At 32.9% G+C, this 12499-nt stretch overlaps 1 protein-coding gene across 2 annotated transcripts in view; it reads left to right on the top strand.

Annotated features, from left to right (window-relative positions):
• LOC126888070 (CKLF-like MARVEL transmembrane domain-containing protein 8) overlaps positions 1-12499 on the top strand; it is a 158826-nt gene that overhangs the window by 31488 nt on the left and 114839 nt on the right. For both annotated transcript variants that reach the window (XM_050656090.1, XM_050656091.1), the window contains exon 2: positions 12337-12463. In XM_050656090.1, coding sequence (XP_050512047.1) covers positions 12350-12463 — 114 coding nt within the window. In that variant the 5' untranslated portion in view covers positions 12337-12349. The remainder of the gene's footprint in view (positions 1-12336; positions 12464-12499) is intronic.

Here is a 12499-nt window from a genome sequence, read left to right as displayed (position 1 = left end):
TGGAATATTGTAGCATTTATAAAATACTGAAATTAAAATCCAACTATAGCCACATGTTTTCTCAACATTTGGTTTTTTGATTCATTCGCTTATGTTGGATAATAACAAAGTTAGGTACTTTAACAACTAGCCATGTTTTTTATCAATACAGGGTGTTTTTAAATAAGTATGGCAAACTTTAAGGGGTAATTCTGCATGAAAAAATATTGACAGCTTGCTTTATAAATGGTATGTCCGCAAATCCGTCGTTTCCGAGATAGGGGGTGTTGAAATTTTTCTTACAAACTGACGATTTATTTATTGCTTTAAAACCGGTTGAGATATGCAAATGCAATTTGCTGGGTTTTAAGACGTAGTTATTGTAGATTTTTTCACATACAATACGGGTAATATGACGGCTCATATTACCCGTACGCGCGCCAATGGTGAATATTAAATTCTTAATTGTATGTGAAAAAATGTACAATAACTACGTCTTAAAACTCACCAAATTTCATTTGCATATCTCAACCGGTTTTAAAGCAATAAATAAATCGTCAGTTTGTAACAAACATTTTAACACCCTCTATCTCAGAAACGACGCATTTGCAAGCATAGGTTTATAAAGCAAACTGTCATTATTTTTTCATGTAGCCCTTTGAAGTTTGCCATACTTATGTATAAGCACCATGTATTGATGAAAAACATGGCTAATTGTTAAAGTACCTAACTTTTTTACGGTCCAACATAAGCGAATGAAAAAAAAAACAGAATGTTGAGAAAACATGTGGCTATAGTTGGGTTTTAATTTGAGTATTTTAAAAATGCTAGAATATTCCACAGGGTGATGCGAAATTTGAGAAAAAAACCAAGTTTCATTGTTACACCCGGTATACAATGAAAATTTGCCTCTTTAGCAACAATATTATTACAGCGATATTGTTAAAGAGTAAGGTTATAATTTAAAAATCACTTAAATCGGACAACAGGTTTAGAAAATTCGAGACATCAAAAATGACCCATTTTTAAGGTGTCCGGTTAATTTTGCACCCCAGTGTATATAATTTTTTTAGGTTAGAAAAATGGCCTTGGTGAAACCAATTTTATAGTTTTTTTTACAATTCAGTAGATAGTAATAGCTATTGGGCCCACATTAAAAAAATTACCTCCTTTATAAGACTTTTTTTATTCAGTTATTTGTGTTGAGTCGGACAACTACAGCTTGCAGTCTTGACGACTACGACGCTACTGTCCAATTGATTGGTTAGTAACTTCTTGGTCGAATTAGTTATCCGATGTTTCAATTCATCGATAGTGTTGAAAATAAAGTTTTCGTGAATCATGCCTTCTTCCTCTTCTTTTTATTACGTTTTCTCCTTTCGAATGATGGCGATCCAAATGGCAATTTTAGTTTTGGAAACTGCCGCACGAAAAATTTCTATAGATGAGCGGTCAAACCATCTTCTCAGGTCTTTCAGTCACGAGTTATGGCTTCTTCCTACTGATCTTTTACTCTGTATTTTACCTTCTAAGTATGATTTGACGTAGTTCATGTCTTTCCCCTCATTCTATGGCTTCTAATATACTCCATATATTGTAATCCACCGGGTTAAGATCAAGGTTATTTGGAGGCCACATGTTCGATGAAATCTGCAACTTATTCTGGACAATATATGTTATCGTAATTCTGAAAGTTTGGGTTGAGCAATAAATATCTTGTTGAAAGATGAAGTCCTGACTAATATTTTCAATATCAGCAAGCATATTGCTTAAAATATCTCTCTGTTTTTATATAAATATAAGTTTACAAAATAAAGTTCTGTTTTTCTCATCATTGATACTGCTAGTGAAACCATCTCCGTCAGGTGGAAAAATGACTCCTTTAAACTAAACGAAAATCTAGCGGTGTGTCAGATTTCTTTAGAGCATCAGAGTAAACCCTATTATGTTTTGGGGTGTTTTTGGTTGACGCAATAAAAAAATTTTTCATCTAAAAACCAGAGTTTTTCAATTTGTTGTCTGCTTCTGAACCTCCTTAATAACTATCTGCTTCTTTTAAATCTTTTATTACTTGTATCTGCAGATAGTTTTTGACAATTATTTTTTTAATGGTCGCTTATTCAATTCCTGACCTAATATTCTACGCAGAGTTGTACGTTTAATGTTTTAGACCTGGATCCCGCGTACCAAAAAAAGTTGATTAATAGCAAGCTGAAAATTTGGTAATAGCTTAACGGTGTCTAGTCGGACAAACTTTGATGTACGGGAACACTGGAAGTTTTAATTGTGGAACAGGTTAAAAATTTGGAACGTCAGACTACGAAAATGTTCCATGTATTTTGTCGGACAGAACTTAAAATTGATATATTACCATTTCATTAAACTCTCATGCAAAAATCAGACTGCTGTTTATCCATTGACATATTAAGCGTAGACTTGGCATACTCACCAAAAAAGCGTAACGCGGAAACAGCATGCAAACAGTCGAACGGTGGTCTATCTATCTCTTTTAACCAAGCGATTCCGCGCATGTGACTGACAAAAATGCATTGTGGCATATCCCTAGCCAAGTCTATCCTTTTACATGTCTCTGTGTTTATCACCAACTGGGCATTGTAATGAGTGGAACACGAAGAACATGTCCAATGACACGGATCATGTTGGTTAGTAATGGGAGTCTGATTTTTGCATGAGAGTTTAATGAAAGGGTAACAAATCGGATGTTTTGTCCGACAGAATACATGGGACGTGTTCGTAATCTGACCTTCCAAATTTTTAAACTGTTCCACAATTAAAACTTCCCCTGTTCCAGTGTTCCCGTACATCAAAGTTGGTCCGACTAGACACCGTTAAGCTATTAACAAATTTTCAGCTTGCTATTAATCAACTTTTTTTGGTACGCGGGATCCAGACCTATTTGTAATTTTGATATTTTTCTTGAACTAATAACATCATGTTGCCCAACATTACCAAGAATTTCCCTTACCATGGCAATACTTTCTCCAGTTCTGCCGGAACATTTTTACAATTATTTTGGCGCCATATTTTTTTTTGACCTAAAGACTTTATTAACGCTTTATCTTCAATGGGAAGGTAAACCATTTTTAATCATAACAACACAAAACTAAATACATTAATGTCTGCTGACAGTTGTGAGTAACGTGAAAATTTTGTTTCATAGCCTACTATACAGGGTGTTTCATTAATAATTGTCCATATAGTAACTGATGAAAACTTAGCACAAAATACGAAGATTTAACCTAAAACACTTAAATAAAATGTGGTTCCTTACTGAGTTACAGGGTGTTTTATCTAAAAATTTAAAAACTATTTTTGTTCAGAATTTTTAAACTATTCGACGTATCCTTTTCACACTTGGCAGAAAGTGCGACTACTAGACACCCTACTAAATTATGATAAACAAACGTTTCTAGCTACTACCAGAGGCGTACGACAGGGGATGGTGAATGGTTGACCCTTCTCAAATTTTACGCCACTGGAGGAATTACTATTTTATTGCCATTTTTAGATTCTCCAATATTTTCTACGTAAATAATATACTCTTCATTGGTAACGATAAAGTCATTAGTTTTGGAGATATTTGAAGTTAAATATGAAACGGCACACTTATTTTGATTAATTTATGATATGATTCATATGATTACAATTTAAAAATTATTTGTATCCAGTACTTTAAAACTATTTGGCGTATCCTTATCATACTTGGCAGAAAGTGTAGGTACTGTACACCCTACTAAATTAAGATAAATAAACGTTTCTAGCTACTACCAGAGGCGTACAACAGGGGATAGTGGCTGGTTGACCCTTCCCAAATTCTACGCCTCTGACTAAATTGCTATTTTAGTGTAAGTTTTTGATTTTGCATTACTTTTTATGTAAATAATATGCTCTTCATTCGTAACGATAAAATGATTAGTTTTCGAGATATTTGAAATTAAAAATAAAGCGACACAATACATTAATCAAAATAACCGTGTCGTCTCATTTTTAACTTCAAAGATCTCGAAAACTAATGGCTTTATCGTTACGAATGAAGAGTATATTATTTTCATACAAAGTTTTTGGAGAATCCAAAAATTGAACTAAAATAGCAAGTTCGCCAGTGACGTAGAATTTGGAAAGGGTCAACCATTCACTTTCCCCCGTCGTACGCCTCTGGTAATAGCCAGAAACGTTTGTTTAACATAATTTAGTAGTTTTTATAGTACCTATACTTCCTGCCAAGTATGAAAAGAAGACGTCGAATATTTTTAAAATGCTGAGCAAAAATAATTTTTAAATTTTTAGATAAAACACCCTGTAACTCAGTAAGGAACCACATTTTATGTAAGTGTTTTAGGTTAAATCTTCGTATTTTGTTCTAAGGTTTCTCCAGTTACTGTATGGACAATTATTAATAAAACACCCTGTATACATAAGTATACATAAGAGCGAATACTGGTAGAATTACTAAAAGCATTGCGATGACAAGGGACATTTTTGGCAATATTGGGCAAAATAACGAAAATAATGTTAGTTTAGGAAAGTTTCTAAAACACCGAATATTAGTACGTACGTGTGCGTAAAATAATAAGAAAGGACTTGAATAAGTGACAATTAAAAAAATTAAAAGTCATTTTTCCGCTTCAGTGATGGTTTCACTAGCAGCATCAATAATGGAAAAACGGCAAGGACAAACTGGGTTCCAAATAAATTTGACCCAACATGTATATAAACGGTTCAAGTTGTTTTCGGGTATAATATCACAAGAGAGTGAGAATAAATTGAAAATAATGCGACAGTTTTTCGAAAATTTGTTGTCTGGCAATAGACACGAGAGCCCGCAGGGTTCGAGTGGCTATTGCCCAATGACAACAAATTTGAGTAAAAATGAAGCATTATTTTCTTATTTATTCTTACTGTCGTGTGATATTCGTAAGATTATTTTTTAATACGTATATTATGAATATTGTCTTACATGTGACAGTTGTCAAAACTAGGAAACTAGTTGCCATTAGTGATGTGAGTTGTAAAATTACATAACTTACGTTACATAAATTACACGTAACTTACGGTAATATTACATGATACCCGTAACTTAATGTAATTTATGTAATTTTTGGAATTTACGTAATTTATGAAATTTAACGTAACTTATGATAAATTTACATAAATTACCGTAATTTATGTAATTACTGGTAAAATTACATATATTATGGCAACTTATGCGCGCGCAATTGTCGTAAGTGCGGTGCGCCGGTGCCGGCGCGCGCGAACCAGTGGGTGCTATTACGCTCGTCGCTCGTTAGTCGTTCCTTAGTCTGAGTCAGGCAGGTTATGTTTACATTTCTGTTATTGTATGTGTAATGTGTATGTATAAGTTAGTTTTCGACTGTTCTTTCTCTATTCATTCACGCAGCGTTGGTTACTTTACATTTATTTATAAGGAAGCACAGAAACTATAAGGTAAGAAATATATTATTTCTACAAACAGCAAAACACGTGCCGGTGATGTCCATAGCAACCTTAGATTGGGAAACACAGGGGCGGGCCTATCGCATATCGACTGTACGTTAAATCTAACGCGCGTCATTTTATATGTGGCTACAGTACTTAATTCTGAATTCGGTTTACCAAGTTTTATTCGATTTTTTAGATTAGTTTACTGTACAATAACTATAAGAATGATAGGAGCAACGGGGTACTTGTGCATGTAGCATGTGTAATTGAATTACACTGACATAACTTACTAAATAAAAAATTTTGATAACGTTGAGGGCAAAATAATGTAGTTGTCCGATCCAGTATTCTGCTTATTCGAATTTCATTAAATTGTTACACAGATTCAATTTTAATCTTTCTTCTATTTAAGGATGCCTAACAATTTTTTATGCCCTCGTGCCCATCAAATACTTTGAAAAATAATGTTTTTTCCCTTCTTAATGTTTAAGTCTACCTGAATATTTTTTTTAGGTCATAAAACATGGTGAAACGTAAGACAGATATCTGGCTTTATTTTGAAGTGTTACCTGCGGGTTCTTCTAATCAAAAGACCATAAATGTGAGGTGTAAATTTTGCAAGAGTGTACATGCAAAAAATGCTACAAGAATGAAATCTCATCTTCAACAATGCACTTATGTGCCGCATATGATAAAACTTAAATTCAATATTTTAACTCCAAAGTCAAAGGGGAATCACTCTAAATTTCCATTTGAAACATCCATGAAAAAGATCACATCGGCAAAATTGGATAACGATAACACTGATGCTGCTTGTACATCATCAACGGTTTCCACAGCATCAACATCTGCTTCTGATAACATTCATGTGGAAACACCTGTTTGCACAAAAATCAACAGAATACAATCATTTTGTGATCGAATGACACACGAACAAAATAACGAATTGAATATTTTGCTTGCTAGAGCTATTTACACCAGTTCAGCACCACATTCAATTACCGAGAATGAAGATTGGAAATTGTTTTTTAAAAAAATTAGACCTTCATACACCTTACCATCGAGATATATGTTATCAAATCGTCTCCTGACCGAAGAGTACGAGCGAGTTGAAGTTCAAGTTAATGATAAAATTAAGCAAGCTGACAATTTATCATTGCAATGCGATGGTTGGTCCAACTTGCGAAATGAAAGTGTAATTAATTTCATTGTTACAACACCCGAACCGTTATTTGTCAAATCAGTACTAACAAAAGCAGAGAAGCATACCGCAGAATATATAACAAAATTAATGGTTGAAGTTCTGGAGGAGTATGGACCTAAAAAATTTTTCGCTATTGTGACTGATAACGCAAAGAATATGAGGAAGGCTGTGAGACAATGTGAAGAGATGTATCCCCATCTTGTATCATACGGCTGTTTAGCGCACACATTACATTTATTGTGCAGCGATATTTTGAAATTATCTTCAATAGAGACACATTTGTCACATATTATACATATCGTTAAAACTATTAACCAGTGTCAAGTACTGAGAGCTCAATTCACAGAAATAAGAAATGAGATGAAGTGTGGAGTGTCTCTTAGCCTACCTGTAAAAACAAGATGGGGTTCACATGTAAAATGTCTTCAAGATCTGACTAAATGCAAGTCCGTCCTACAACGTCTAGCAATATCTCCAGATAAAACAATTCAAGATAGAATACGCAGCGCAAAAGCAAATTTACTTGATGAAGGATTCTGGATAAATTCTAGCGCTCTTGTTGAATTGCTTAAGCCAATTACTGAAGCAATAACACGTCTTGAAGGAGATTCTTCGTCAATTCATTTGGTTTGTGAAACTTTCGCGAAAATCGGTAGTAACATATCTACTCATTTAGAATGCGTGAAACTAACGGATTGCGAAAAAACAGAAGCGATGGATAAATTTATATCAAGGAAGGAATACGCCCTTCAACCGATCCATTTTGCCGCAGACTTACTAAACCCTCGGTCTGTTGGTGCAAATTTATCATCAGCCGAAAGGATTGAAGCGATGAAATACATTACTACTATGTCAACCACGACCACGATAGAGATTGGTGATGAAGGAGTGTCAAAGATTACTGAGGATTTAGGAAACTATTTAGCTAAAACAGACTTTTTTGGCGAAACATTTTTATGGAACATACTCGATAATGTCTCTTTGGTTACATGGTGGAAAGGATTTTGTGGACATTCATGCCTCTCCAAAGTTGCAGTCAGGATATTGACAATGCCGTGCACTTCTGCGGCAACAGAGAGAAGCTTTAGCTCCCAGAGCAGCATTCATACGAAGAGAAGAAATCGCCTAACAACTCAAAGGGCAGCAAATTTAAATTATATACAATATAATTCAAAATTGCTGAAACGTTCACGACAACATCACATACAAAGTCAATATCCTATAGAAGAGACTGTACAGAACAACGTTTCGATAGAAGGTAGAAACTTACAGAAGGAGATAGAAGTAATTGAAAACCATATTTCCGAAGAGGAAGAATTAGACGAGGTAATTTTAAATTTAGGCATTTTTTAGATATGTGATATGTGCATGTGATATATGCAGTTTGCTTCTTTTCCGATTTTCCAATGCATTCCACCGTTTTCGAATAAAAAATTATAAATCTTATGTTTTCAGACAATATCATCATGGCATTCAAATACAACAGGAAATGGAAATTCCGACGATGATTTTAATTTTGCTGACTTTGCAATGACCGATGATGAAATTGATCAAAGAATGGAAACTAGGGAACAGAGACCAGCACGCATTTTGAGACAAAGCAAAGTGAACATTTTAGAAAACGTCTTAATGAAATCGGTAAATTAGTGTAAACACATACATATTTATTGTTTATATTCCAAAATTATCAATTTCAGGGTAAAGGCACAGAACAACCCCAAAAAAAAACGGAAGTCGAGAAGGATACTTCAGATGCCGAAAACAAGGTAGTTAGATCTGTATATATTATATTATAAACCCATTATTTTTACTCTCTATGTTTACACTTTCCTATTTAATTTCAGGATGCAGTTCTGGATTTGCCGGAGATAAAAAAAATTACACAAGGCTCATTGGAAGAGCAAACAATTGAAACTTCGACGTTTTATAACAAGAAGGTCTCCAGTTGTCTGCGAAAAAGGAAGTTGTGATTTATAAAAGCCGCTTAAAACAAAACTAAAGAACCTATGTTTTCATTTCTTTATTATTTGTATGTATTTCTTATCCACTTTTCTTTATTTCATAAGTATGTAGTTACTTTGTGTTTATTATATTCAATATGAATGCAAACAATTGATTTTTTAATACAATGAACATAAATTACATAAGTTACATAAATTACATCTGGTTTGTAATTTTTGGGTAATTTTACACGTGTAACTTACAATTTCTGAAATTACACGTAATTTCACATCGCTAGTTGCCATTAAACAGAAACAATCTACTTAAAAAAGATCTATCGGTAATTTTCTACAGTTGATAATTCTCAGTATAATTTTAATCTGATTGGACAGAATTAAACACGTGATCAAATATCTTACTATACGATTGGAAGTTAAAATCAATAAAAAATAATCGAGATAATTGAGGCGTTCCATACTTAAAATTTACTCCGTATATGGCAAACAGAGAATTTAATACTTAATGGCAAACACTACTCAAATTAAAGTAAACTGGGAGTCACGTACCATATAAGCGAAATCATTCTAAAGCATTCTTGTTTTAGTTTCTTAATATTAGTCAACTACGCCCACCAAATGCTTGTAATAATATTATTATGACATATCAAGACTGAAATATAATACTTACGTTGGCATCCCTACATTCTTTAAAAATAAAATTATTTACCGTGTAGTGAATGTTTTCTTCCCACTCTTCGAATATTAATTATTATTACTTTATAGTCTTGGATTTAAATACAATATAAAATTCTTTGGACGATGCTTGATTACATAAAACCCTAATGCAGAGTAGGTAACAGTAGTTACGGGTATGAAGAAAATGGATATTATTCAAAAACAATAATAACAAACGGCGAAATGAAATTCGTCCGAGTCTATAACCACCATGAAATTGATCTGAATTTATTTTAGACATCAAAAGTAACTATGTATGAAATTCGTCCGATGCCGCTATGAAACTCGTCCAATTTTAATTTTGTTCATTATAACACAATATTTATTATCGCTATTTATAATATAATATTCATGTAATTGAGATTAATGCATTAAAAAATCATTAGAAAAACCCGGGTTTTGTTTAAATTCGATTGTTTACTTTGGCCAGGTAAAATTAATCAAAATACATTTTCAATAAATTAATCAAATTTGATACATACATATATTGATTTACATGCTTCATTTCCTCCTTCAATTTTAGGTCTGGATCCTGCGTATGAAAAAAAAGTTGATTAATAGCAAGCTTAAAATTTGTTAATAGCTTAAGGGTGTCTAGTCGGATAAACTTTGATATATGGGAACACTGGAACAGGGGCAGTGTTAATTGTGGAACAGGTTAAAAATTTGGAACGGTCACACCACGAAAACGGCACATTTATTTTGTCCGACAGAACAGACTCCGAACAGAGATTAAACTCTCATGCAAAAATCAGACTGCTATTTATTACGTGTCATAATTCCTGTCATTTGACATATTCTACATGTTCCACTCATTAAAACGCCCATTTGGTGATAAATAGCAGTCTGATTTTTGCATGAGAGTTTAATCTCTGTTCGAAGAGTTTAAGTCTGTTCTGACGGACAAAATAAATGTGCCGTTTTCGTGGTGTGACCGTTCCAAATTTTTAACCTGTTCCACAATTAAAACTTCCCCTATTCCAGTGTTCCCATATATCGAAGTTTATCCGACTAGACACCTTTAAGCTATTAACAAATTTTCAGCTTGCTATTAATCAACTTTTTTTTCATACGCGGGATCCAGACCTATTTAGGCAGAACAATATTTGTCGCCTCAATTTAATTGTATTCTTATGTAGATATATAATTATGTTCTACTTACCCTCCATTTCAAAGTTGAATTTGTGCCGTTGCGTTGGTTACTTTTACTTGGGAGGTCACAGTTACCACTTCACGAGGGCGAAAAAACACGCGTTTAAAATAAGATAGATAAACTTACTAATTCTAAGCAACTTTCGTTTTATAGATTTTTTATGTAAATCAATACTTTTCGAGTTATTTGCGATTGAAAATGTTTATTTTTCGACAAAAAACACGTTTTCAGGCGGTTATTCGCAAATAACTCAATAAGTAAATATTTGACGAGAAAGATATTCTTAGCAAAAATGTAGCACAGGAAAAAAAACGAAAAAAGTTGCTATTTGTGAAGTCTACACACCCAGCAAAAGCAACGTTGTAGCTCATGGAAAATACGTTTTTATTCGTCAAATTCCAAATAAAATATTTCAGCGTGAAATACTAAAAAATTAATTTCGGGAAAACCCATTGAAACTTTTTTAAAAGTTTTTAAAAAAAGCTTTATTTTTATTTGTTACAAAAGTTTGCATCATTAAATCTAAGCGAGATACGCTTAAAATAAAGTTGGCTCCTTTTTTTGGTAAAAAAATTGTGAAAATCTCCCCCTGTTTAGGACCCCAAATGAAATTAGTCGTTACCGCTTTACAAGCAATTTATTTTACTTATGTATTTTCTATATAATCTGTAAGTTTCACCGTTTTATAGTACTTAGGTATTTTTGAAAGGGTTATAGTTGAAAGGGCTTGAACGAGTCGCTAATCACGAGTATATGCAAACTTTGAATAGCCATATTTGAATTTACCAATTTTTGTCTTAAAGAAAAACAAAGCGAAACTAGCATATTTATATAAGCAAAACCTACATATTTTTGCTCTTTAAGATTTTTCGTATCACTAATACTTTTTAAGTTATTTTGCAAAAAGAGCATTTTGCAAAATTTTTAGAAAAATTTTTTTATATCAAACTAAATGTTTTCAAAAATAAGCACTTTGAACCGGTTAAATTTATCGTATAGACACTGCATATTATAGAAAAAGTAAATGGTAAAGCGGTAACGATTAATTTTATTTAGGGTGCTAAATAGGGGAGATTTTCGCGATTTTTTTACCAAAATAAGGGGCCAACTTTATTTTGAGTGTAACTTGTTTAGTGTTAAAGCTAGAAACTTCTGTAAAAAATAGAAGTAACGCTTTTTTTAACACTTTAAAAAAATTTAATAAGATTTTCCCGAAAATTGCTAATTTTTTTGGTTATGTCACGTTGAAATATTTGATTGAATTTGACGAATAAGAACGTATTTTTCATGAGCTACAACTTTGCTTTTACTGGGTTTGCAGACTTCATTAATACACCATTTTTTTTTCATATTTGCTAAGCTATATTTTTGCATAGAATATTTTTTTCGGTAAGATATTTGCTTTTTGAGTTTTTTGCGAAAAACAGTCTGAAAACGTGTTTTTGTAGAAAAACAAACATTTTCAATCGCAATTAACTCAAAAAGTATTGACTTACATAAAACACTTTGTAGAACGAAAGTTGCTAATAATTAGTCAATTTATCCATTTCCGGACTTATCTTAAATGCGCGTTTTTTCATCCCCGAGAAGAGGTGACTGCCACCCACCAAGTAACAGCAACTAACGGCGTAAGTTCAACTTGAAGTGGAGGGTAAGTAGAACCTAAATCCAAATTTCCATGCAATTCGGAGTTGACCCTGAAAATTACACTCCAAAACGGTCATTTACTGGGCTATAATAGACATAATATAGCGTAACACACAATATGTAAAACTAAAAAAAAGTTAGGCAGTGGTTAGTTCACAAATAGGTTACAAATAAGTTTTCCTGTTTATGTTTTTTATATCTCATATTATTTGTTTCAGATAATCATCCAAAATGTCTCATACGGTAACAGTTACTAGAACTACAACTACGACAACTACCTCAGCTATCATAATTAACACAGGCTATTTAAAATCATGGCCAGGATTACTGAAGTTTGCACAATTAGTAAGTTTTAAATACTTTATCAAGAGTTTATGTAGG

This window comes from Diabrotica virgifera, chromosome 7 (genome assembly GCF_917563875.1).
Source record: "Diabrotica virgifera virgifera chromosome 7, PGI_DIABVI_V3a".
Classification (NCBI taxonomy): domain Eukaryota; kingdom Metazoa; phylum Arthropoda; class Insecta; order Coleoptera; family Chrysomelidae; genus Diabrotica; species Diabrotica virgifera.
This window is presented reverse-complemented; position numbering and strand designations above follow the sequence as displayed.